Below are 26,379 nucleotides of genomic sequence, written 5' to 3' on the forward strand. Positions count from 1 at the left end.
CTGGAAGAGTCATCAAGCTTCAGCTATCGTGGAGGGGAGTTTAGTGCCTTTGAGCAAGGCACTCAACTCACATCCATCGAAACAGGACAGCCAGGTCTCCTTAAAAAAAAACACCTCAAACATGTTGTGTTTTCTTCCAGCAGCTGTGCGAGTGAGTGGAGGCTCGGTGCACTGTGCTGCTGCTCCATTGAGAAAACGAGGCAGATTTCAGCACCCCGGACAGCGGACACGTTTTTAGGGACGTGTTCTTTCGGGGGCTGATGAATCTTCTCACATCACATCACAGTCACTGTGTTCCCCATCTGAGACATGAGCAACAAACATCCACCCATGATCGAGTGATGTTTGATTCCCACATGAGGACTGACAATAAGAAATCCAGCTGTCATTCCCTGGCTGCTCTTGGTTTAAACGCACACAACATGATCTACCATATCTGTCGTGCATAAGGTGGCATCTTTCACAATTCACAACAACAACAACAACTATGGTGGTAATAAGTCTAGTTATAATGTTAATGAGAACAGGATGAGGAAGAAGAGGAGGCACACAGACTAATATTTCAGCAGAATGATGCAAAAACAATGAAATCCTTTTATATATATTTTAATTGTCATGTTAACACTAAACATATATGTGAAACTACATTTTTTCTGTGTGTTGCAGTAAAACTTGCCTGAATCCTTGAGACATGTCGCGTGCCTTCCTCCTTCTTCTGTAGCGCGTGGTCCTCGGCTCTATCATTTGAGTCTCTCTCGCTCTCTTTCTCTCTCTTTCTCTCTCTCTCTCTCTCTCTCTCTCTCTCTCTCTCTCAATGTGAAGCATTAAGACCCCCCCATCTCAAACCCCTCCAAACCGTTGCCTTTTTTTTCCCTACAGTATTTATCCCCTCATGTCTGACTGTGTTATATAAAGATGTATGATGAATATCGATATATGTTGACACGTGGTGATAAATACGATTGAGATAAAAATGAAAAGACGTAAAGGCATCGATTATCACATATAATACGTTAAAAAAAATCACATCAGAGGAACATTTCATTTTATATGATTTCCATTGTAATATTATCCTGTAATATCACAGATTATTAAATGAACACTATCACTATCAAAGCTATTTACCCCATCATCAGTATCGGTTGCAGCTTAACAAACAGCATGTCAATAATTCTGTTGTTTTTGAGTGAGTCGTGTTGGTTTCAGGCATTTAGCAGCTTTTGAATTACACGATGTCTCACTGTAAATGATATGATGCTGGACTGACAAGCGCTAACAAGCCGCAGACAGACTTATACTGAGGCTTGAATCTGATATATTCATGGCTTCAGTCAACTCATGCAAGACGCGAGCTAAGCCACGATGGATGGTTTCAGCACCATGGACAGCAGTGTTAACAGTGTGCGTCGCACCACCCAGCGTTTGGTTGAAGGTCAAAGACGACATTTCAGGTCTCAGGTCAGTGGAGGCCAATCGTGGATCTCAATTCTGCCTCTTTTTAAAATGCTGAACACAGGTTCAACCGTGACAGCAGCCTGATCTGCACTGGTCTGCGTTTTCCAAGTAAGCTGCTATAGGTCTAAACTGTGATTTAATCTGGAGTTAACGCCGCCCAGCATTTGAAATCCAAAGTCTCTACCTTACGGCCATGTCCCAGGGGAGCGGGCAGCTTATGTGGTAGGGAAGGGTCCGGTCGTGACTCACGCCAGGCGGTATAAATCACAAATAAACTTTTAAAAGGAGTCGCGATGACACTCCCACTGCTGGTGCCGGGGCCTTGGGGGTAAGCTTCTCATATTGAACCTGAATAAGAGTGACATGTTTTGAGAAGGGGAGACTACTTGGTTACTGTTGCCACACTTCAGGGCAAAAGGCGGTTCTCGGTTTATTTCAGGACTGGGGTCTGCAGGGTCTGACCAGCCAGACTTCCCAACAATGACCTAAGTAGGGTATTATTATTGCTTTGATTGTGTTACACAGGCTAATTATCAATTAATTTGTCATTTTCATAACACTCATTATAGGCATTAGAGTGATTCCCCTTCCCCTCAGTAATATTGATATCAGTGTGAATAGTCAGATGAGCCAAAGAAACAGACAAAACATTTACATTTTATATCCTCATATAAAAACCTCATCACTTAATCTTTTGGCAAGCCAATATTTCATGTTAGAGCTTGCTTTGCACAAGGTCAGGATTGTTGGCTCTTATTCAGCAACATTTGTCCTTTTCATCGATGGCATCCTATAAAAACGCAACACAGAACAGCAAAGGGAATCTTGTAATTACAATGGTCACAATGAACCAATTATAACGTGCAAAAGAAAAGGGTGTTTTTTACTTGATAGCTTCAAGGAAAAAGCAGGTGCACGGGATGAAGGTGCAAAGACAATTGTTCCATCGCTGGTGAAATGAAGACACTAAGAGACTAAATAGATTCACTGCAAATGGAAGAGGAAACCAAAGCTTAAAATTAAATACAAATAAGTTATTCAACATCAACATCTTTTTACCACATACAATTGAAATAGCTGCCCTGAAATCAGTGCCGTCTCACAACAAAAAGCTTAGAAACCACAATTCCATTAAGCAACAGATGAAAAACATCATTGTTGTCGTTCTATTTATCCATAAATGCTTAAAATGTTTGAACCATCTGGATTAACAACTATTTTTATTTCAAGAATCCCAGCTGGTCTCCAGAAGCAAAGTGGCCATTTGAGCAATTTCACATCATCCACACATCACATTGTCAATACCGATTCTCTTCACGGGTTTATCATGTCTGTGTATACATCCTATGGTTGCCTCTTATTCTCTAAATTCTCAGACTGCTCTATCAGCAGGCCTGAAGTGACAGGGATTTTCTGGCTGCCAGGTTGAGTTGTCTTGATCGTAGACTGTATACAAACAAAACGGTAATTTTTTAATTTCTCAAAAGTACAAAATGTTCTGAGTCGTTTTTGTAGAATATTTATGTTGGATTTCATACCAGGTAATGTTGACGGTCCCACTGACTGCATGGCTTTGCTACAACAGCTCCTGACAAGTGTACAGCTGAGCGCTGTCCTGCTGATGTGTCCATGGTCCAGGTCCTCTGGCTCCAGGGCTGCTGTTTTGTAGGTGATCCCGACCTCGAAATGTGGCGTCTCCAGGCCACGGTCTGACCATCAACAGCCAGGAGGCCGATCCGCAGAAATAGTGCATTGCTGACCTCTCCTGTTTCTAAGTGGTTACTGCCTGCAACAACAAAAAGAATATGGGTAAGTTCAAATTCAAGTGAGTGACCTGGCTTTTTTAAGACATGAGAGAAGTCATTTTATCCATGACTGGTCTTATTTGTTTCTATCTTATACGTTTAAACTTAAAGTAATAATATTATAATAATGACGTTATTTGCATAGCATTTATTTAAACAAGTTTACAAAGCGGTTCACAAAAAAGGTCTGGGATTCAGTCTCATATAAAGCGCCAAATCGTAACATATGATGGTGACGACTTTAAAATGTCAAGATAATCCCAACAGTATGCATTTTTCTAATTGTTTTTGATTAATCCAATGACAATTTGAAGGTTTGCAAATTGCTAAAGGGTAGTTGAAAAAAAAAATATTCAAGTTTAAGAAAAAAAAATTTGATATAGTTTTTTTATCCCACTTGATTTGAGACCTTCAAAGTCTTTATGCCACACACATCCAGTTCTTCAGTTGTTCACCAGTCCCATAGCTTGCTGTTGGATGTCGGAATTACAAAATAGGTGTGGGGTATTTGGACTGTACAATTTCTGTAATGGATCTATTTGTTGATGATGGAATAACAGCCTCTATATTTAATTTGAAAAGTCATGGATGTGTGCTTGGATATTTTCCCCATCATGCTCATTTGTAATCTATAATCTCAGTTTAAACTAATTTATAATCAATAAAAATATATGACTGATTATATCTACATCAATAACACCAACAATGAGCAAACAGATCAAATATAAAACAAAATTCTAAATGTGATGGAATTTATTTAACATTTGAAAGTCTATTTTTTATTTTGATTTGTTTGGCCAATTATTTACAAACATAATTTTAAAATTTACTATTTGTAAATTATCGTGGCAATCAACACGATTAAATGACATTCAAGTTTGAGGCTTTCTTTTTTCCTCAGTGTAAAATGGATGTTCTTGCTTTTGTCAATAAAGTTTTGACAGTGGGGAGGGGGGGAAAAAAACAGCAGGCTAACTGATGTAGCTAGCTGTCATTAGCAGTAGCTCCACAGAGGAAACTACGGTTCACAGCTACTTGCATGTAAACGTATTTTAAATCAAACACGTCCAACCTGAAGTTTTCCTGCCAGCACAAACACGAGGTGAGAACACACTGCGACGCCAACACGATGCGTGCGGAGCCGCGTTAGCTTGTCGAGCAAGCGGCTCAACTTCGCAGCTGGCTAGCCGCGGTTAGCCATCGTTAGCCGCTAGCTTGTGATTGTCACAACGACAAGTTGATTTAAAGAGGATAAACAGGGTTTGACGCGAAGCTGGAGTTCAGTGCGCGTGCGAATACAAACTAGAGTTCACTTTTAGCAACAGCTTCAATGGTTACCGGGTGGGGGGGTCGTTTAGCTGCAGATGTTTGATGGAAGTTAACTTCGAACTGTCAAGAAGTAGCGACTGTTTAAAGTGTTTGCTGCCTCCGTTGTCAACACTTATCACGCAAAGCAGATGTGAACTGCTGGATGACGTTTCATGAAGTACAATAACAGCTGGGATGCTAGTTGAATGGTCAGTTAGCTTCCATGCAGCCCTGCAGGGGCACCGCAGATTAGCATCTCAATAGGTAAACATTGTGATTTGTTTGGGTTCCCCTGTCTTCGCGTGCAAACATCACACATCCTGTGTCAGTCCTCCTGGAGGTTTAGGAGGACAGACACGTGCTGGACATTCTTCCAGTTCTTCGTGATCTCTGCACAGATGTTGTTCAGCAAGGGGGGCGAGAAGGAATTTCATCAATCGAATATCAGCGGCTGAGGCCAAGTTCCACACGAGAGACTTTCAACAATATAATCATCTGTACTGAACGATTCCTGCAGTCAATTGTAATTGCATCAAAGTTTCTCATTTCACACTAACAGACTCTTAACCAGCCTTAATCCAAGTGTGATTACTGAACCTAGCCAAGTGCAATATAACCCTAAGGAGTACACATTCGCATCTGCTTCAATACCCTGCATTTGACTATCAATTTAGTGTCTGTTTTTTATATTTATTGATTCAATTGTAATCTGTCTACTTGACTGTTAGTTACATTATCATCTGAAGTGCATTGTGCCAGAATTGTACCCAACTTTACTGCCAATTTTAGTTTAACAAAGAGAAAGCTAATTATTAGTTTGTTTTGTGATATCTTTCCAGGGGTTGCATCATCATTATGTGTTTTTAGTTTCCAAGTGTGAACACACAACTGAATCGATACCCGTTGCATTGTGAGTATGAAGTTAAGAGAGGAATCTGTTTTATCCACATGGAAGGTTGTGACCTCCTTCATATCAAGCTGGGAAACTTCCTAACAAGGTTATGGATGAGATGAGCTTTTGTCTGCATCACACGTTAATATTAAGGTGCCACTGACATCTGGTGGTTAAACATAATGATGGCAGCCAAACAAGACTTTGTTTTAATCTCATGAATTCTAATAAAGTGTAAGGAGAATACTTTTAGAAATAGATATTTGACAATATTCATGTTCAGTACTTTGGCATACACTTACATTGTTTTCCCTTTCCATTTATTTGACAGGAAAGTGGATTTTGTCACAGTCCCATTCAGGAGCTCTCCAGACCCTCAGCTCTGAAGATGGAGAAGGATCATATTCACTGCATCTCCTGTGTCAACCAGAGATGCATGGTCAGACCTGTACCAGGCGTTTCTTGTGATCTCATCTCCTGTCCTCATGTGTGTGGGGCAGTATTTCACTCCTGCAAAGCTGGCGAGCACCATCTTCTTTGCCCACTACTGAGGGTCCCCTGTCTAAACAGTGGCTATGGCTGCCCCGCCATGCTGGTACGCAACCAAATGTATGGTCACCTCGAGGTGTGTCCGGCCGGCGTGGTGTGCTGTACTATGGAGTGGAACAGATGGCCCATTAGCTGCCTGGACTATACCTCCTATGAGAGCCTCAGTCGCGGGGTGGAGGAGGTGGAGCAGCTGGACATGGCACTCGCTCTTCAGGATCAGCGTACACTCCTCGAGTCCCTCAAGGTGATTTCAATAGCACCTACTGCAGAGGGACAGCCACATGTTCCAGTTGGTAAGGAGACCAGGGTAAAGAACTCGCCAGCGCCTGCCCCAGGTTCGGCAAGGGAGAAGATTGCCAGTGGAATTAATGGCTTGAACGAGGAGCACTTCGGTAAACTGTATGAGGCCACAGTTGAGACTGCAAGAAGTTTAGCTGCTGCGTTAGACTTTGTCAGCAGTGCTGGTTCTGTTGATAGCAGCTCAGTGTGTGCAAACAGAAGAGCTGCTGGGCAGGAGAGAAGATCGAGCAGCAGCACAGACCTTCAGAATAGACTGGAAGACAAAGCAGATGCTGACGCTGTAATGAAAAGAGAGATGGAGGAGAAAAGTGTTTGTTCTAGCTGTTTAAGTGGAAACGTTGCTCCTACAACAAAGGGACCTCATTCAGGAGCAACAGGGGCCTGTGTAGATGCAGCCTCTTCTGCCGAGGGGCAAGGTGACATGAATGCTGGTGTTTCTCAGGAGGCAGGGACGCCTCAAATGTCGTCTCCACTGCATGTCAGCCCGGGTGTGGCACAGAGGGCTGGTCACGTGGTCCTGGAAGACAGGGGGCTAGTCCTATTAGAAAGCCATGTGTCTGAGCGGAGGTTCCACAACTACCAGTATTTCAGAGGTCAGAGCCAATATCCGTTACCAAATGGACGGATAGGTTTCCACCCAGACAGGTCACCATGTAGATTGCGACCCAAAATGGAGGACAAGGCAGTAGATACCTCCGATCTGGAGCAGGATGACGACCCAATGGGTCTGGGAGAGATTGATTTGATCACAGCAGCACTGCTCTTCTGCTTAGAAGAGTCTAGGGAGTGTAGGAGGATCTCTGACACAGTCTATGTTGATGGCTACTGCGTCAACTTTGGCACACAGACCTTCACTTTCCCCGCAGCAATCTTGGTAACAAACACAAGAGTGGGTGACATGGCCTCTGCATCTGCCTGTGATCATGCTGCCCCCCAGCTCGCCTACCCAAGCCCTTTCCGCACCCTCCGCCTCGGCCTTGTCCTGGAAGCTCTGGAGGTGGAGGCGGTCCCACATAACCGTTACCTCCCTTCAAACCCCCGCTACCAACACATGTTCCCCTTCGTCTGTGGCCAGTCATTCCGCCGGGACCAGTTTTCTTCCCATTTCACAAACGTCCACGGTGACATCCACGCTGGTCTCAATGGTTGGATGGAGCACCGCTGTCCACTAGCCTATTATGGCTGCACATTTTCCCAACGGAGGTTTTACCCATCCACCCAGGGGGCCAAGGTGGTTCACGACAGACACCTGCGGTCCTTCGGGGTTCAGCCTTGCCCAAGGGCCAAACTTCCAAATGACTCCCAGTCTGACCAATTTAGCGGGCTTCCCAATGAGATACTGTGGCACATAGCTGGGTTCCTGGACAGTTTCAGCCTGTGTCAGCTGTCACTGGTTTCCCGGACTATGAGGGAGGTGTGTGCCAGTCTCCTGCAGACCAGGGGTATAGTGGAGCTGCAGTGGGAGCGGGGACAAGGAACTGGTGCTAATGGCACTGTGTCATGGCAGACCAAAAATAGAGTGAGTAGAAAACTAAATCTGTAAACATGATCTCTCTCTAAATTACTTAAACTCGTCACAAAGATGTGTGTGCTTTTGAAAGTGGAAACATTCCAAATAGCCGCCAAAAGCTTAAATCATACAATGAATATGAATAAGTTGTGACCATATCTCATAGAGTTTTACAGTTCAATTTATAAAGGAAAAGTGACAATTTATTTTCATGCCAAGAAGATTAATTCCATTGTTGTCGGTTTGATGTATAAGCCAGCAGCTAGTTACTCAGGAAAGTAGGGCTCTATCCGTAGGCATTAAAATCCGCATACCACCACCTCTAAGGCTTGCTTCTAGTAAAGTTAAGAACTAGTTGTTTAAAACACATAAATAAATCTGCAGTCAATCAACGTAGTGCCCCTCCTCACCCAAACATCCTTTTCTATTCACTGTTTCAGGTGTGGAGATTCAGCACTGCCTTCAGCCCCGTGTCGTCCTGGGGTTTCACCGATCTCCCCAGCATGTCGGACCACCTGAAGAAGTGCCACTACAACACCGTGGAGCATAAGACGGAGCCCATACCCCTTCCTGCCATGTGCACTGCACGCGACGGACCATCGCTGCGTCGTGTCCTGCGTCCTGTGTACACCTGATCAAACGGGGCTGACCGCCTTCACAATCACTGTAGTATTACGTGGATGGTGCAATTTCAACGTTTTTCGCTTTTGAATAAGCAATGAACTCTTCCTGCATTACACAATAGATATGAAGAAGCCTTAATGAATGAAATAACACTTTACCTCTCACAACGTGTTTGTGGGTTATTCCCATGTTGACGAAAAATACATATTAACCTTGTAGCTTTGCATGAGTTTTTTGCTGAATATGCACCTGGTAAGATAAAGTCTATTTTCTTGAAGACAAATATGCACAGTAGATTTATATTATTCTATTTGATGTGAGGAAAAGAGATTTGAATGTTTCCACTGTCTAGTCGTCAAGTTGTAGCCTTGAGGAAAAAGCAGGTTATTGGTTATTGCATTATTTCTGTGTGACAGAAAGTTATGCCAGCACTGTACAAGATTTGCTTGTGTCTCCTCTTTCTCGTCTTTCTAAACCCGATTCATGATGTCAACCCCAATGCAAGTCTGCGTCTGTAGGACAGAGTCAAAACAGATGGATATTAATATGAGGATAGCTCCATTAATGCATGTGATTTGCTACCACTCAATAAAATCTTTTCAGCCTTCTATATGTTTTCTTTGAAGATTCTTGCATTCCTAGACATCTGAAATCTAGGAGAGAAATGCATTCGATCGAGTGCCATTATCAGTAATCTACATTTGAAGACCAGGTAGATGGAGGAACTGTTCTCTGAAGTCTGCCAAAATAGCAGTGTATGTGTGAGAGAGTGATGATGCAACTCAAATCAGCTCAACGTGCAGCAGTAGCTGGGGAAATTTGTAGCGAATGATTTACGAGTACAAGATTAAAAACGTGTTACTTCTTGAAGCTTCTTTAACTGTCTTGTTTGATAACTACTCCTGGTTGCTCAATGGAAATCCCCCTATGTGCAAATTCCCTCCGATCACACTGCACAATCAGTAGCAGTATCGCATGAGGTAATTTTGAACACCCTGCAGCTGCGTCCGGGCACAGTTGGACTTGTCTGATTAAGTTTCTCACATTTCTCACCGTTTCATAACGACCGTGGGAAATATCACAACACAGAGTTCGAGAGGGTTCACGGGTACCAATGCTCCGCAGGTGACTCCTCTACAGGTGAGCGTTAAGAAGATGAACAAATGAATATACCATTACTTTATACTGTAGACTTTCCCGAAATTGATTCAATAGAATTAAGTATTTAAATAAACTCTTACCTCTCCACAGGCCAGTTAGAATTCATTCATTCTCTATTGCTTTCCCTGCAAGAAAGGAGTGTGAATGATAACCGGGTTAGGGTTAGTGTGCCAGTTCCCAGCATGACCAAACATCTAATTGTCAGTACCAGGCAGGAAACGCCCCTGTTAAAAGGTCACGTCTCACCCTATCAGAGAAGTTCGGTCTTTGAGTAAAAAGTCAGTACTTTTGAGTTAAATGAACACATGTAAACATGTGAACTAGTGCAGACAAGGTGACAGGACAAACCTGAGCAAATAAGTGTTATTTCCTGGTGTAAAGGACTGCAAGCTGAAACACAGGTTCCACCAGCTATGGAGCGTCGCCTGCCAGCTAGTTCAGGCTGCCAGTAAGCTGCACTGCTCCAATCATGTGACATATATCATGTGACATTCCTCACTCTTCACATCCATCTATGATACACATATTTAAGCAGAGAGACATTTCCCATCATCCCCTTTGCTCGCGCTGCTGCTGCAGTTTTGCCCCCAGTTGCTTCAGCCCCTCCACCACCCCAGCATCCACCTGTAGGCTACATGAGGGTTACAAGTATTTGCTCATCACTCCCATCCTTCCTGTGCAATCATATGGGGGAGTGATCAAGTTGGAGCCTCGCCAAACACTAAACCTGTTCTGTTCTCATGTGTCTGACTGAACCATTGTTTATGAACAAAAGAGCTGAAAAGGGGCAGGAGAATTGTGAGGAGAAGAGGCAGAGAGCAAGAAAACAGAGCACGCAGAGGAAAAATCTGTTAGTTCTTCCACTGATCCACTGAGTGACCATGGCTGAGTACAAGCTTCAGGTGTCAACAGGTGACATGCCAAGTGCAGGAACATGGGATCACGTTTCTGTCACTCTAATTGGAAGTGAGGGAAAGAGTGAGAAAACTGATCTGGACAACTTTGGCAAAGACTTCTGCACCGGGAAAGTAAGTTAAATCAACCTGCACGACACTCTCAAATTTGATTTTATTTGAATCATTCTATATTTTATTTTACATAGTTTCTACCGATTCAAAGTTTGATCAACACCAATTTTTCAGTATAGATGAGCAGATTTCTGCCATAACAAATCAATTTTCGTGGATCACATGTGTGGGCAGTGTTTCAGCTAATTCAAACCATTTGTTTTATTTCTAAGGTTTATTCAAGGTGTGGTGTTTGACCCACTTTCACCAGGCAGCTGCCATGTTTGCCTATCTCTGTGGACTTGGAAATGCTTTTGAGACTGATAACATTAAACCCAACCCTTTTCAACCGATGTCGCACTTACTTCACTGTTTATATTTACATTAACTCTTACTTCCAGACCGGGACCTACACGGTGAAAACCAGTTCATCTCTAGGGAAACTTCTGCTGGTCAAGGTTGAGAAGGATCCCCGTCTCTTTTTCCAAGAAGACGAATGGTACTGCTCCACCATAGAAGTGACGACTCCAGAGGGCGAGGCAAATCTCTTCCCATGTCACAGATGGATTTCCAGGGGAGAGTATGTGGAGCTGAGAGGAGGGAGAGGTCTGACATTATATTATTATTCATTTTACAGAGATTTTTTGTTAAATATGATTTTGGACATTAAATCTTCAAATTTTTTTACAGTTGAAATTTGACTGCCTTAACATTCTTTTCACTTCTCAGCCATGAAGTTTTTAGAGGACGACCATCCCCTGTTGATTGAGCACCGGAAAAAAGAGCTGACACTTCAAAAGAGCTTGTACCAGTAGGTGTGCAGCACAGCACGTCCTGTACCTAAAGATCCAGGCATGTCCGCTACGAGACAATTTACTTTTATGTAACTTTGTTCCTTTGCTTTTTTCAGGTGGAAGCCTCTCGCTGAAGGACTACTCCACACAAGCAGTTTTGAACATGAGTCTGAGCTTCCAGCTGAAATCCGCTTCTCTCAGGCCAAAACGGACGAAATGAAAGACAAAACCAAAAAACTGTGGGTCGACAGTAGAAAAGGTTTACAACACAAACTGGTTCCAATATATTCACGCTCTCTTTTTCTCTTTCTCTTTCCATTTTCCCTTGTCTTAATTAAGTGGAAGGAAATTCCACTTTAAGGGAATGGTCGGATCCACCAAAAAATGGGAAAATGTCGAAGACCTGAAAAGACTCTTTAACTTCCAAACAACACCAACGTCAGGTAATTTCCTGTTTTCCAGTACTTCAGCTTAGATCATAGATTTCCTCCACAAAAATGTCTTGTCCTGTCAGGTTTCACAAATCAGGGGTGGCTGTGGCTCTGCAGGTAAAGGTTGTTTTACTGATCAGAAGTTCTGTGGTCTGATACCTGGCGTCTTTTTCAGAGTACGTTGCAGAGCACTGGAAGGAGGATGACTTTTACGGATACCAGTTTCTGAACGGAGTCAACCCCACTTTGATCAAGCGCTGTTCAGAGCTTCCCCGAAACTTCCCTGTCACAGAGGAGATGGTGAAGCCGTTCCTGGCTGAGGGCAGCAGTCTGATGAGGGAAATTGGGGTAAAAAAGAAAAGAGACTAAAATAATCTTGTCTCATCCTCAATCCTTGAATCATTGATTCAGATTGAAAACAGCAATTTAACATTTGAAGATTATTGTCAAAGTGATGCAATTTCTCTTTGAGCGAAACTGACAGATAAATGCATGTTTTTATAACAAGCAGAGACAACAAACAACATTCAATACAATTTATTAGCGACAAATAATTTTAAACTCTGCCTCACCAGTGGTGACAAAGCCCAAAAGGACAGCACACATCACACCTTTTTCAAAATCTTTACACTGGCTACTGGTATTAAAAAAGACTTTAAAAAAGACTATAAAACATGGTAATGTGTAATACTGTGACTGGTATAGGGAGTAATAAGTTGATTGGGTCACAGACCTGCATGTGAGCACATTCTAACACAGGGATCCAAGAGCCATTTAACCATTTACCAAGGTCACAATAGGTGGATGGACGATAAACAACTGTAATTAATTCATACTACCTTAATTTTAAAATAAATTAAGTTGCTTACATATGTGAAACATCCACAAAACCAACAAAGCATCTGAAATGCTGGTGGTTTGGAATCTGTGGGGGAAGACCCCTCAGATTTGTTAATGTTTAGTTTGGCTTTAATGTAGTGTTTTATAATTTATGGTTTCATTATACATATATTTAATTTCTTAATTTTGTTTTGTAAATCACTTTGAACTGCATTAATTAAGTTTGAAAGGTCTGATTTAAGGTGCATTGATCTATTGATTGATTACAAATCTGTGTGGCGTCTTGATTCCTTCCCATACAGAAAGGCAATATATTCCTCTATGACCAAAAGAAGCTGGATGGAATCCCCACTTATGTCTACAATGGAGAATCTCTGAATGTGACTTCTGGTCTCTGTTTGTTCTACTTGAACCCACAAAACAAACTGATGCCAATTGCAATACAGGTATATTTACATCAAAATCAAGTTTTGTCATTGAATAACATTTTTTTCCACATTGCATTTTATTTTTATTAAGAAAAGTCACTTTTCAAACATTTCAAATAAAAAAAATTACATTCCAGCTGCATCAACAGCCCTCAGAGAGGAATCCCATCTTTCTGCCCAGTGACCTGGAGACCGACTGGCTGCTGGCCAAGATGTTTATCAAAAACGCAGATACACTGGATCATGAAGCCGTCCATCACCTCATGAATACTCACTTCATGGGAGAGGTCTACACTGTGGCCACTCTGCGCTGCTTCCCTGTGATTCATCCCCTCTACAAGGTACGACGACACAGCAGAGTTCACTCTGCTCGTACCTGTGTTTTTCTTTTGGATCCGAACTGATGTTTGACTGGAGTTTAAGGTTTTTGTTCATTCAGTTAAGGGAAACCTGTTATGGTTGTTATGGTTGTGTTTTATCTTGCTGATCAACACAGCCAGGATGTGTTACTGTTTATTACCGTGTTTGTTATAAATATATATCACCACATTTTTTGTTGTAGATTTTGTGCCATTCTGGCTAAAATAAGAATCTTACTTTGACGTTCAACATTTCCCCTCTGTTCTTCAGCTGTTGATTCCACACTTCAAGTCCACTCTCGACATAAACATTAGAGCCCGTACAAGTCTATTGGGACCTGATGGGATCTTCAAAATAGTAAGGTTCTTTCACATATATAATACAAAGCCGGACTGCTCTATTCATCTTGAACTGTAGAAAAAATTAATTTCTATAAGGTTTACAACAAAGTTATATTTGTCTCATTGTAAATATTTCTGTATAATTTATTATTAGAGTACAACTGGACTTGAGGGGACGATAGAGATCATGAGGAGGTCCCTCCGTGAAATTACCTACAGCTCCGTCTGTCTGCCAGAGAACATCGCTGCACGAGGACTGGAGTCAATCCCCAACTACTACTACAGAGATGATGGATTGAAGCTGTGGTCCATCATCAACAGGTAACCTCATCAACAGGTAACTTCAAATATCTGCAATAAATATTGCAGATATCCTCACTGATCTGTTTTAAAATCAGCAGCTTGTCTTCATAAAAGAAGTGGTGCAGCATATAGGAGACAGGAATTAATGTATATATATATATTTTTTTTTTTTTTTCATTTATTAGAATTGGCATCAAAGCAACCACTAGCTGGCGGTGAATCCTGTGGAAGAATTGTTACATACTTTGCACTAGGTGAATGGTCGGAGAAACTCCAGGTGTCAATTGAGATGATTTGGCCTCACTTTTGGGGAGCTGTCATCATTAATTGTTTAAATTCAGTCTGTGGGTTTTAATAGGGATTTATTTTTTCCACATGCTTTCATATAATTACTCAGATTCCATTGTTTTGTGTTAACCAGCTTTGTGAGGGCAGCAGTGGAGTACTACTATCCCTCAGACGCTGACGTCTCTAAAGACACAGAGCTGCAGGATTGGATCGGTGAGATATTCACCTACGGCCTCTTGAGCAACAAAGCGTCAGGTATTTAACCCATGTTCTGTATACAACATATAGTCCAATGTCCAAATTGTGAATGCCAATCATTAAATAATGATGGTGGTGCCGCCGACAGGATTCCCAGACTGCTTTCGTTCCATTGAGGAATTGATTAAATTCATCACCATGGTCATCTTCACAGTGTCTGTTCAACACGCAGCAGTCAATAATGGACAGGTGAGGCAAGAGAGTAAAAGTTAGGACACTGGAATATGTATTCATACTATCAGGTTTTATTTCCTACTTTACATCACTTTTTTGTAACTTTTATTGCGATTCAGTCGATTAAATTATTTTGACAACAAATTTGCAACAACCCAACTACATGAAATAAAATAATAATACATAAATACAAAAATGTTTCATCATACATTACATCGATGTTGAAACTTCTCTCATCGTCTAGTTTGACTACTTCTTCTGGACGCCAAATTCCACCTTGCTATTGCACAAACCTCCTCCAACCACCAAGGGGCAGTCAAGCATGGAGACAATTATGGAGACCCTCCCGAATGTTGGAGAGACTGTCGTCATGTCAGTGTTGATAAATCAACTTTCAGGCGAATACAGTGATGTTGTAAGTTTTATTTTAATATTAATGCATTGCTTAATTCATACTTGTATAATTTAATAAGAATTTGTAATTTTTTCCTCCAACATAAACTCTGTTGCTGTAATACTTTTGTCTCGACTTTGTCATTGGCAGATTCCTTTGGGTCAATATCCTGAGAAAAGATTTGACGAGCCTGAGATTAGACAGGTGATTCTGGAGTTTCAAGCAGAGTTGTCATACCTCGGTGAAGAAATCGTGAAGAGAAACTCTCAGCTTGAACTGCCCTATGACTACCTGCTCCCTTCTCGCATTGATAACAGCGTGTCTATTTGAGGAAGTCAAAGAGATCAATTCTGTGTCATTCACCAACTGTATTTCATCCTGGGAGGTTTTTTGTTGTGGATAGGTGTTGCATGATGTGATTAAATATTGTTGTTATGTGGGCCTGTGGTGTGGTAGTTCAGCAACTACAAACATTTCTCTGACCTTATTAAACAAAAAGGCGATATATAAATTTACTTTTGACTCTTTACTAACATTGAGTTTTAGCTTTTTACATTCCTGTAATGGACATGATGGCAGAGATGAATTAGCTGCAAGAAAACACAGTGATGTTGTGTTTTGGGGAAATACATAAATTATTTGCTGCAACAAATAAGATAAAGATTTACTGTGTGTAATTACCTTCCGTCACCTGTGTTCAACTTTGAATCCATTAAAATTGTAGTCTCTCATAGTTGCAACCTCCCTTTAGTTTCATGACATTATGAGAAATTTATCAGTTCATGTCCATCAGAAGTAAAGTTCATGACAGATGCACATGTTGAAACCATTATGTTGGGGCTCTTTATAATAAATAGATCTGGACAGAGATGCATCAGCCATTTTGGGAAGGTGAGGACACTTTTGGGAAAGTGGGGACATGTTGGGGGAAGTGACGAAATGTTAGGGTAAGTATAGACATATCGGGGAGCAAGGGACACTTTGAGGAAAGTGGGGACATGTTGGGGAAAGTTAGGAAACATTGGGACAGTGAAGACATATTGGGTAAAGTGAAGACATCCTGGGCATAAATGGTGGAATGAGCTCCCCAATGAATTCAGGACAGCAGAAAGTCTATACATCTTCCACAGCACACTAAACACACACCTGATCCGACTATACCTTGAATAAAAGTTTAAACTAACAACAATTAAATGAAATGTGATATGAGATTAGTGTGCCAGTTCCCAGCATGACCAAACCTGTTGTTATTAGTACCAGGCAGGAATATTGCAGCACTGAAGGCAAATCAGGTCATTACTTGAGGCCCTGACCTGATTCCACCCTGAGAAGGGCTGATTACTTAATAAATATTGGTTGTGTACGGTCCACATGCAGGTCTCCTAAAGTTCCTGGAAACACCCCTGTCAAAAGGTCACATCTCACCCTATCAGAAATGTTCGGTCTTTGAGTACAAAGTAAGTAATTTTGAGTTAAATTAAAACATGTAGACAGATTTGAACTAGTGCAGACAAAGCATCAGTACAAACCTGAGCAAATAAGTGTCATATCCTGATGTAAAGGACTTCAAGCTGACAAAAAAAAACAGCCAGCTAGGTCAGGCTGCACTGCCCCAATCATGTGACATACATCATGTGACACACCTCACTCTCCACAACCATCTATAATACAGACCCACCTTATCGAGTGGTCTATTTAAGGAGAGAGAAATTTCCCATCATCCCCTTTGCTCACACTGCTGCTGCAGTATTGCTACCAATTGCTTCAGCCCCTCCACCACCCCAGCATCCACCTGTAGGCTACAAGAGGGTTACAAGTATTTGCTCATCACTCCCATCCTTCCTGTGCAATCATATGGGTGAGTGATCAAGTTGGAGCCTCGCCAAACACTAAACCTGTTCTGTTGCAATAAATGTTCGATCGTTTGTTGTCTGACTGAACTTTTTTTAATGACCAAAAGAGGTGTGGTCTTGTAAAGGTCTTAAATAGAGGGTGGATGGTTGTGAGGAGAAGAGGCAGAGAGCAAGAAAACTGAGCACGGAGAGGAAAAATCTGTTAGTTCTTCCACTGATCCACTGAGTGACCATGGCTGAGTACAAGCTTCAGGTGTCAACAGGTTACTTGCCAAGTGCAGGAACATGGGATCATGTTTATGTCACTCTAATTGAAAGTGACGGAGAGAGTGAGAAAACTGAACTGGACAACTGGGGTATAGACTTCTATCCCGGGAAAGTGAGTTAAATCGACCTGCACGACACTCTAAAATGTATTATCAAATTAAGTAAAATCCCACTCTCTGGATCAATATCCTTGAGGTGGTCAGTCCAACAAACTCCTTATACTCTTTGAAATCTCTCATAAAGGCCCATTTCTACTGGTACGCTTTCTCCCTGGTTCAGATTTGTATGTTTATTTGAATCATTCTATATTTTATTTTACATAGTTTCTACCTAATCAAAGTTTGATCAACGTCAATTTTTCAGTTAAGATGAGCAGATTTCTGCCAGAGCAAATCGATTTATTTTTTGTAGATCACATTTATGGGCAGTGTTTCAGAAAATTCCAACCACTTGTTTTATTTCTTAGGTTTATTCAAGGTGTGGTGTTTGACCCACTTCCACCAGGCATCTGCCATGTTTGTCTATCTCTGTGGACTTGGAAATGCTTTTGAGACTGATAACATTAAACCCAACCCTTTTCAACCGATGTTGCACTTACTTCACTGTTTATATTTACATTAACTCTTACTTCCAGACTGGGACCTACACGGTGAAAACCAGTTCATCTCTGGGGAAACTCCTGCTGGTCAAGGTGGAGAAGGAACCCTTTCTCAATTTCGAGGAAGAAGAGTGGTACTTCTCCACCATAGAGGTGACGACTCCAGAGGGCAAGGCAAATCTCTTCCCCTGTCACAGATGGATTTCCAGGGGAGAGTATGTGGAGCTGAGAGGAGGGAGAGGTCTGATATTATATAATTATTCATTTTATAGATCTTTTTTATTAAACACTTTATATTTTTGGGGGATATTAGATCTTCACAGTTTTGGACAGCTGAAATTTGACTGCCGTAACGTTCTTTTCACTTCCCAGCCGTTAAGTATTTTGAGGAAGACTATGTCGTGTTGATTGAACATCGTAAAAAGGAGCTGACATTTCAAAAGAGCTTGTACCAGTAAGTGTGCAGCATTGTACGTCCTGTACCTAAAGATCCAGGCCTGTCCGCTTTGAGACAATCAACTTTTACGTAATTTTATTCCTTTGCTTTTTTCAGGTGGAAGCCTCTCGCTGAAGGACTTTTCCACACAAGCAGTTTAGAAAATGTGTCTGAGCTACCAGCTGAAGTCCGCTTCCATCAGGCCAAAGCGGAGGAAATGCTAAAGGCAACCAAACAACTGTGGGTCAACTGTAGATAAAGATTTTCAACAAAAATTTGTTCCAATATACTAAAGCTTTTTTTTCTCTTTCCTTTTTCCCTTGTCTTAATTAAGTGGAATGAAATTCAAATTTGAAGGAATGGTCGGATCCACCGAAAAATGGGAAAATTTCGACGACCTGAAAAGACTCTTTAACTTCCAAAAGACACCAATGTCAGGTATTTCCTATTTTCCAGTACTGCAGATCAGATCATAGACTTCCTCGACAGAAATGCTTGTCCTCTCTGGTTTCACAAATCAGGTGTGGCTGTGGCTCAGCAGGTTGAGGTTGTTTTACTAACCAGGAGTTCGGTGGTCTGATACCTGGTGTCTGGTGTCTGTGAATGTGACTGGAGAGTCGCTGTAGAGGAGTGGTGACCTGTTAGGATGTGGGAGACACACAGAATTATCAGTTCACAAGTGATCTAACAAAAATTAGCAGATTGGTAATCATTTAAATCTCCAAAGCTGATTATTATACAGCTTATATATGGACTCATTGCTGTAAACCACGCATGTAAATTGACTAAGCTTACCTCCAAAGTTTAACCAATAATTCATATGTTACAAATATATAGGCTAAATATTTTCAACATGCTGCTCAATATCATGAAAAACAATGCACCTACGATGTCACCAACATTTATTCTATGAACAGTTTAGTTACAAAATCGGATACAGTATATCAAACATTAAATAATTTAAATTGATGAGTTAACACCTTACTACAGTTTATTTTCCTACAGGCACATGCATCATACCAAATCCCTTGTTATGGTTGTTGCATCGCAAATTTCACCAAGGAAAACTATTGAAATCAGCTGATAATGTTGAAAACATTTTCTTATTTTTCATGAAATAAAAACGTATGTGTTCTGTTTTTTTATACACATTATAAAAACATGAATTTTCTATGACAAGGATCATGTCGTACATTAAATCTGAGCAGATAAAACCTTATATCTCTTTTTTTTTTCAGAGTACGTTGCAGAGCACTGGAAGGAGGATGACTTTTACGGATACCAGTTTCTGAACGGAGTCAACCCCACTTTGATCAAGCGTTGCTCAGAGCTTCCCCGAAACTTCCCTGTCACAGAGGAGATGGTGAAGCCGTTCCTGGCTGAGGGCAGCAGTCTGATGAGGGAAATTGGGGTAAGAAAGAAGAGAGAATAAAATAATCTTGTCTCATCCTCAATCCTTGAATCATTGATTCAGCTCGAAAACAGCCAATAAACATTTAAAGATTATTGTCAAAGTGATGCAATTTCTCTTTGAGCAACACTGACAGACAAATGCATGTTTTTATAACAAGCAGAGACAACAAACAACATAGACCACAATTAATAAGTAACAATTAATATAAAACTCTGCCTCACCAGTGGTGACAAAGCCCAAAAGGACAGCACACATCACACCTTTTTAAAATCTTAACACTGGCTACTGGTATTGAAAAAGACTCTAAAAAAGACTATAGAACGTGTTAATGTGTAATACTTTGACTGGTACAGAGAGTTAAACTTGACTTGGTCACAGACCTGCTTGTGAGCACATTCTAACACAGGGATCCAAGAGTCATTTATCCATTTACTAAGGTCACAAAAGTTGGATGGACGATAAGTAACAGTATTTAATTCATACTAACAAAATTATAAAAATAATTAAAATATACATTATGTTGCTTGCATATGTGACACATCCACTAAACCAACAAAGCATCTGAAATGCATATGGTGTTTGAAGCTGAGGGGAAGGACCCCTCAGATTTGTTAATATTTAGTTTGGCTTTAATGTAGTGTTTTATAATTTATGGTTACATTTTATATATTTATTTTATTAACTTTGTTTAATTGTCTTTTCCATTATTAATTGCTTTGGTAAGCGTTAATCTTTCGATCTTAAAATGTTTGTACTTATTTTCAATTCCTTCCCATACAGAAAGGCAATATCATCCTCTATTAACAAAAGAAGCTGGATGGAATCCCCACAAAAGTCTACAAGGGAGAATCTCTGACTGTGCCTCCTGGTCTCTGTTTGTCCTACTTGAACCCACAAAACAAACTGATGCCAATTGTAATACAGGTATATTTACATCAAAATCAAGTATCTTCATTGAATCATATTATTTTCCACATTGCATTAATTTTTTTATTACATCTTTTCAAAAGTCTTGTTTCACTCTTCAAACATTTTAAAGTCAACATTTTTCATCACATTCAAGCTGCATCAACAGCCCTCAGAGAAGAATCCCATCTTTCTGCCCAGCGACCTGGAGACCGACTGGCTGCTGGCAAAGATGTTTATCAAAAACGCAGATACACTGGATAATGAAGCCGTCCATCACCTCATGAATACTCACTTCATGGGAGAGGTCTACACTGTCGCCACTCTGCGCTGCTTCCCTGTGATTCATCCCCTCTACAAGGTATGACGAAACAGCAGAGTTCAATCTGCTTGTACGTGTTTTTCTTCTGGATCTGAACTGATATTTGACTGGTATTTAAGGTTTTTGTTCATGAGTTGAGGGAACTTGTTTTGTTATGGTTGTGTCTTCTCTTTGCTGATAAACACAGCCAGGATGTGTTGCTGTTTATTTCCTTGTTTGTTTTCAATATATCACACAAAAACTACCGAACAGATTAAGTTGGTGGGAAGGATCTGGTATGAATAAGGGAAGAACCCATTTTTGTTGTAGATTCTGTGCCATTCTGGCTTTAATAAGCTTCTTAACTTGACATTTATAATGTTCCCCTCTTTCTCTTCAGCTGGTGATTCCACACTGTAAGTCCACTCTCGACATAAACATTAGAGGCCGTGTCGGTCTAATGGGACCTACTGGGATGTTTGAAAATGTAAGGCTCTTTCACATATATTATATAAAGCTGGACTATTCTATTCATCTTGATCTGCTGAAAAAATGAATTTCTATAAGATTCAAAACAAAGTTATATTTGTCTAATCCAAAATATTTCTGTATCATTTATTATTAGAGTTCAGCTGGACATGAGGGGATGCTAGAGATCATGAGGAGGTCCCTCCGTGAAATGACCTACAGCTCCGTCTGTCTGCCAGAGAACATCGCTGCACGAGGACTGGAGTAAATCCCCAACTACTACTACAGAGATGATGGATTGAAGCTGTGGTCAATCATCAACAAGTAATAATGTGTTTATTCTGCTGAGATTTGTTTTTTAATTTTTGCGCCTGTCGCATATTAGAAATGTCATCAAAGCAACCACTAGCTGGCGGTGAATCCTGTGGAAGAAATGTTACATACTTTGCACTAGGTGGCTGGTCGGACAAACTCCAGGTGTCGATTGAGATGCTTTGGCCTCACTTTTGGGAAGCTGTCGTGATTACCATGTTTAATTCAATCTGTGGATTTTGATAGGGATTTCTTTTTTCCACATGCTTCCATATAATTACTCAGAATCCCATTGTTTTGTGTTAACCAGCTTTGTGAGGGCAGCAGTGGAGTACTTATTTCCCTTAGACGCTGACGTCTATAAAGACAGAGAGCTGCAGGAATGGATCGGTGAGATATTCATCTACGGCCTCTTGGGAAACAAAGCCTCAGGTATTTAACCCATGTTCTGTATACAACTTATAGTCCAATGTCCAATGCAAATTGTGAATACCAAACATTAACTAATGATGGTGGTGCTGCCGACAGGATTCCCATACTCCTTTCATTCCATTGAGGAATTGATTAAATTCATCACCGTGGTCTTCACAGTGTCGGTTCAACACGCAGTAGTCAATAGTGGACAGGTGAGGCAAGAGTGAAAATGTTAGGACACTGGAATATGTATTGAGGTTTGTTTTCACATTTCAAATATATTGGACGTGTGGCAGATGTGTAATCTGCTTCTTCCGCCATCAGGTTTCATTTCCTACATTTACATCACTTTTTTGTAACTTTTAATGAGATTCAGTCGATTCATTTATTTTGACATCAAATTTGCCACAACATAACTCAAAAAATAAAATAATACATAAATACTCAAATATTGAATCATACATTACATGCATCTTGAAATTTCTCTCATCATTTAGTTTGACTAGTACTTCTGGACGCCAAATGGCCCATTGGTAATGCACAAGCCACCTCCGACCACCAAGAGGCAGTCAAGCATGGAGACCCTCCCAGATGTTGGAGAGACTGTCGCCACATCAGTGTTGTTAAATCAACTTTCAGGCAAATACAGTGGTGTTGTAAGTTTAATTTAAATATTAATGCATTTGTTAATTCATACATGCATAATTCAATAAAGATTTGTCGTCTTTTGCACAATGATAAACTCTGTCGCTGTAATATTTTTGTCTCGACATTGTCTTTGGCAGGTTCCTTTGGATCAATATCCTGAGAAAAGATTTGACGAGCCTGAGCTTACACAGATGATTCTGGAGTTTCAAGCAGAGTTGTCAAAACTCGGTGAAGAAATCAAGAAGAGAAACTCTCATCTTGAACTGCCCTACTACTACCTGCTCCCTTCTCGCATTGAGAGCAGCGTGTCTATTTGAGGAAGTCAGAGAGATCAATTCTCTATCATTAACCGATTGTATTTCATCCTGGGAGGGTTTTTTGTTGTGGGTATGTGTTGCATGATATGATCAAATATTTTAGTGTATATGTGGGCCTGTAGTGTGGTTGTTCATCAACAACTTAATTGATGGACGTAGGAAATAATAGCTTTAACATTTCTCCGACCTTATTAAACAAAAAGGTGATATATATATATAAGGTTACTTTTTACACTTTTCTAACATTGAGTTTTCGCTTTTTCATTCCTGTAATGGACATGATGGCAGAGATGAATTAGCTGTAAGAACACATTGATGTTGTGTTTTGGGGAAATACATGAATTATTTGCTTAAACATTAAAGATAAATATGTACTGTGTAAAATTACTTCCTGTCACCTGTATTCAGCTTCATATCCATTAAACTTATAGTCGCTCATATTTGGAACGTCCCTTTATTTTTATAACATCACACGTAATTTATCAATTCATGTCCATCAGAAATAAAGTGCATGACTGATGCAAATGTTGAAACCTTTTGGGAAGGTTGAAACATGTTGGGGGAAGTGAAGACATGTTGAGGATTGGGAAAACATGTTTGGAAAAGTGAAGACTTTTATGAAAGTGAGGACATGTTTGGGAAAGGGAAGACATGTTGGGTAGCAAGGGACATGTTGGGGAAAGGGTAGACATGTTGGGTAGCAAGGGACATGTTGGGGAAAGTGAGAACATATTGGGGGAATTAAGAAATGTTGTGGAAAGTGAAAACATTTTGGGGGAGAGGGCATTTTGGATAAAGTGAAGACATGTCGGGTATGTGAGGACATATTGGTTGGGATAAGGGGCTCGGAAATGCATTATTCCAACCTGTGTCCTCACTAGGACATAATTACAATCATTTGTGTGTGTGTTATACTTAGACGACACCAAACACTATCGACTCCACTGAATACTTACCGCGCTATAATCTAACCGTGCCGTGTTAGACACCCGTGACCATGTTGTTCAGATTCGGGGTCATTCTCGCTCCGGACAGTGCGGACGTGCAGCTCTTGGTCCTGGGCTCTCGTGAGGAGATGGGTCGGTGGGACCCGGACAGAGCGGTGCACATGAAGCCGAACCCGTGGCTCGGCGACGTGCAGCTGGAGGAGCCGGTGAAAGACGCGCTGTGGTTCAAGTTCTTGCAAAGAGCCAGAGGATGCTACATCTGGGAAGGTAACACACTGAGCTCCTGTGGGGATGTTCCCGCTCAAAGCTGCGATTCAGGAGAAAAGCACCAAAACAACTGCGCCATGTTTGGTTTGTACTGTGTAATGTGCCCCTGTCGCCTCATGATGGCATTATAGCGACACACGTAATTCAGTAACCTGGCTCTTTGACTTCACTGCACATCTTCTTTTAAATATCTGTGGAGTTTTGTAATAAAAGTAAATCTTCGGTGTATCAAATATTTCATTGCATGTCAAGTATTCTATATGCAAAACTAAATACATTATTCTGCAAATATTAGTACATTATGATTTAATCTATAGAGGAAATTAGATCTAGTCACTGCTGTACAAACAAATTTGCAGTGCAAGACGAAATGTGGTGAGCGCTATGTGATACTGTATATACTCTGCTCACTGTTTTTATATTATTTATATACAGTGTATTTAATTCATTTTTTACTTTTAAGGGTGTATACAGAACATGGTGTATATTGTGTATGACTGCCATGAGTCCTAATGAAAATGTGAATCGATGAATCAACATGTGTTACAGAGATATTAGAGGAGTTGAGGTCAATATGAATTGGGCTTGAGTAAAAATTGTATCTATTCAGTCAAACCACTATGTTATGTTAAGTTCATTGTGAATTCAAAAGAAAATCTTAGTCTTACCACTCGCACAAACACTTATACAGTGCATATATGTGTGTGTCCTAAATCACTCATGTAGCAGCAGAGCCTTGAGGGGCAATTTGGGGTTCAGTATCTTGGACTCACATGAGAAGAATCTGGAATGAAATTTCTGTGGGAGTAATAACCACACAGAGAATGAGAGGACTCACAGGTTGTTGGATGCACGTTAATAACTCTCTACAGGCGTGCATTGAGAAAATGAAAAAATTGATTTACCATTACTTTCTACTGTAGACTTTAACCAAAAATGTATTCAATCAAATCACATTTTTACATTAACTCTTAACTCTACACAGGCCAGTTAGAATTCATTCATTAGTTATTGCTATGTGTATTTCAATGCAAGAAAAGAATGTGAATGATAGTAATACCATGTCAGCCACCTGAAAATGAACATTGACAAGACTGAACTACTTTTCCTTCCAGGTAAAGGCTCTCCCGCCCACGACCTGACTATTATATTTGAAAACCTTGTGTTAGCCCGCACCAAGGGTGCTTGGAACCTGGGTGTGACACTTGACAGTCAACCTTCCCTTACCGCCAACATTACTGCAACAACACGTACCTGTAGATAGATGCTGCACAACATCAGGAGAATAAGTCCCCTTCTCACTCAGAGGTTGGCGCATGTTCTGGTCAAGGCCCTGGTCATCTCAGACCTAGACTGTTGTAACTCCCTCCAGGCGGGTCTACCTGCTAGCGCCATCCAATCTCTGCAGCTCGTCTTTAACCTACCCAAATTCACTCACACTACTCCCCTCCTCAGCTCCCTTCACTGGTTACCAGTGGCTACCTGCATCCGTTTCAAACTACGTCCAGGCCAATCAGCTTGTTGCACCCTCACTGCGAGCTAAACACTCAATCACATGTGTTTGTTATAGTCTATACATCTTCCACCGCACACTAAAAACACACCTGATCCGACTATACCTTGAAAAAAGTTTAAATTATCAATTTAGTAGCACTTAAATGGCACTTACTTATAGCCCTTTTTAAATTGGCTTTCTTGAAGAAATTGTACATTCTTGATTCTTGTTGTTCTGGGTTTGTACCCTCATGGTTGATACACTTGTTGTAAGTCACTTTGGATAAAAAAGTCAGCTAAATGTAATGTAATGCAATGCAAGGTTAGGTTAGTGGGCTGGGTCCCAGCATGACCAAACCTGTTATTATCAGTACCAGGCAGGAATGTTGCAGCGCTGAATGCAAGTCAGTTTAGTACCTGAGGCCTTCGTTAAAAGCTCATATCTCACCCTGTCAGAGGTGTTTGGTCTTTGAGTAGAAAGTCAGTACTTTTGAGTTAAATTAACACATGTTAAC

At 40.8% G+C, this 26,379-nt stretch overlaps 3 protein-coding genes, 2 long non-coding RNA genes and 1 pseudogene across 7 annotated transcripts in view; 4 read left to right on the forward strand and 2 right to left on the reverse strand.

The window, feature by feature from the left end:
• Positions 1 to 2,124: 2,124 nt before the first annotated feature.
• LOC133973789 (uncharacterized) lies at positions 2,125 to 4,799 on the reverse strand. The gene is made up of 3 exons (XR_009924609.1): positions 4,599 to 4,799; positions 2,994 to 3,241; positions 2,125 to 2,901 (listed from the first exon to the last, which is right to left on the reverse strand). It is a non-coding gene; the product is annotated as an uncharacterized LOC133973789 (long non-coding RNA).
• On the forward strand, positions 4,220 to 9,051 carry LOC133973787 (F-box only protein 30-like). Of its 2 annotated transcripts, XM_062411838.1 has the most exons (4): positions 4,220 to 4,362; positions 5,408 to 5,478; positions 5,792 to 7,828; positions 8,260 to 9,051. In XM_062411838.1, exons 3-4 carry the CDS (start codon positions 5,849 to 5,851, stop codon positions 8,452 to 8,454), a joined length of 2,175 nt encoding a protein of 724 aa, XP_062267822.1. In that variant the 5' UTR covers positions 4,220 to 4,362; positions 5,408 to 5,478; positions 5,792 to 5,848; the 3' UTR covers positions 8,455 to 9,051. The 2 variants fall into 2 exon arrangements, with proteins under 2 accessions (XP_062267822.1, XP_062267823.1); XM_062411839.1 differs by lacking the exon at positions 5,408 to 5,478.
• A 1,312-nt stretch (positions 9,052 to 10,363) lies between these two features.
• LOC133973275 (hydroperoxide isomerase ALOXE3-like) lies at positions 10,364 to 15,953 on the forward strand. 2 transcript variants are annotated; one of them, XM_062411031.1, is made up of 14 exons: positions 10,367 to 10,632; positions 11,013 to 11,217; positions 11,341 to 11,422; positions 11,522 to 11,644; positions 11,745 to 11,848; positions 12,012 to 12,184; positions 12,979 to 13,122; positions 13,242 to 13,445; positions 13,735 to 13,821; positions 13,960 to 14,126; positions 14,530 to 14,651; positions 14,743 to 14,843; positions 15,073 to 15,243; positions 15,373 to 15,953. In XM_062411031.1, exons 1-14 carry the CDS (start codon positions 10,486 to 10,488, stop codon positions 15,550 to 15,552), a joined length of 2,010 nt encoding a protein of 669 aa, XP_062267015.1. In that variant the 5' UTR covers positions 10,367 to 10,485; the 3' UTR covers positions 15,553 to 15,953. The 2 variants fall into 2 exon arrangements, with proteins under 2 accessions (XP_062267016.1, XP_062267015.1); XM_062411032.1 differs by lacking the exon at positions 15,073 to 15,243 and having other exon boundaries at positions 10,364 to 10,632.
• LOC133973280 (uncharacterized) lies at positions 15,890 to 24,277 on the reverse strand. The gene is made up of 4 exons (XR_009924546.1): positions 24,113 to 24,277; positions 19,659 to 19,769; positions 18,938 to 19,014; positions 15,890 to 18,165 (listed from the first exon to the last, which is right to left on the reverse strand). It is a non-coding gene; the product is annotated as an uncharacterized LOC133973280 (long non-coding RNA).
• Positions 17,308 to 23,663, forward strand: LOC133973277 (hydroperoxide isomerase ALOXE3-like; annotated as a pseudogene).
• Positions 24,278 to 24,293: 16 nt separating the features above from the next.
• Positions 24,294 to 26,379, forward strand: part of epm2a (EPM2A glucan phosphatase, laforin) — a 36,082-nt gene continuing 33,996 nt past the window's right edge. Inside the window, exon 1 of the mRNA XM_062411035.1 lies at positions 24,294 to 24,370. The gene's annotated coding sequence lies outside the window, so the exon portion shown is untranslated. The remainder of the gene's footprint in view (positions 24,371 to 26,379) is intronic.

The sequence above is a fragment of the Platichthys flesus genome, chromosome 18 (genome assembly GCF_949316205.1).
Source record: "Platichthys flesus chromosome 18, fPlaFle2.1, whole genome shotgun sequence".
NCBI classification, from domain to species: Eukaryota; Metazoa; Chordata; class Actinopteri; order Pleuronectiformes; family Pleuronectidae; genus Platichthys; species Platichthys flesus.

Coding starts and splice junctions, on each gene's coding strand:
- LOC133973787 (XM_062411838.1), top strand. CDS start 5,849: ATGGAGAAGGATCATATTCACTGCATCTCCTGTGTCAACCAGAGATGC. Junction 7,829..8,259: donor CATGGCAGACCAAAAATAGA/GTGAGTAGAAAA, acceptor TCACTGTTTCAG/GTGTGGAGATTCAGCACTGC.
- LOC133973275 (XM_062411031.1), top strand. CDS start 10,486: ATGGCTGAGTACAAGCTTCAGGTGTCAACAGGTGACATGCCAAGTGCA. Junction 11,849..12,011: donor CCAAACAACACCAACGTCAG/GTAATTTCCTGT, acceptor CGTCTTTTTCAG/AGTACGTTGCAGAGCACTGG. Junction 15,244..15,372: donor CAGGCGAATACAGTGATGTT/GTAAGTTTTATT, acceptor TGTCATTGGCAG/ATTCCTTTGGGTCAATATCC.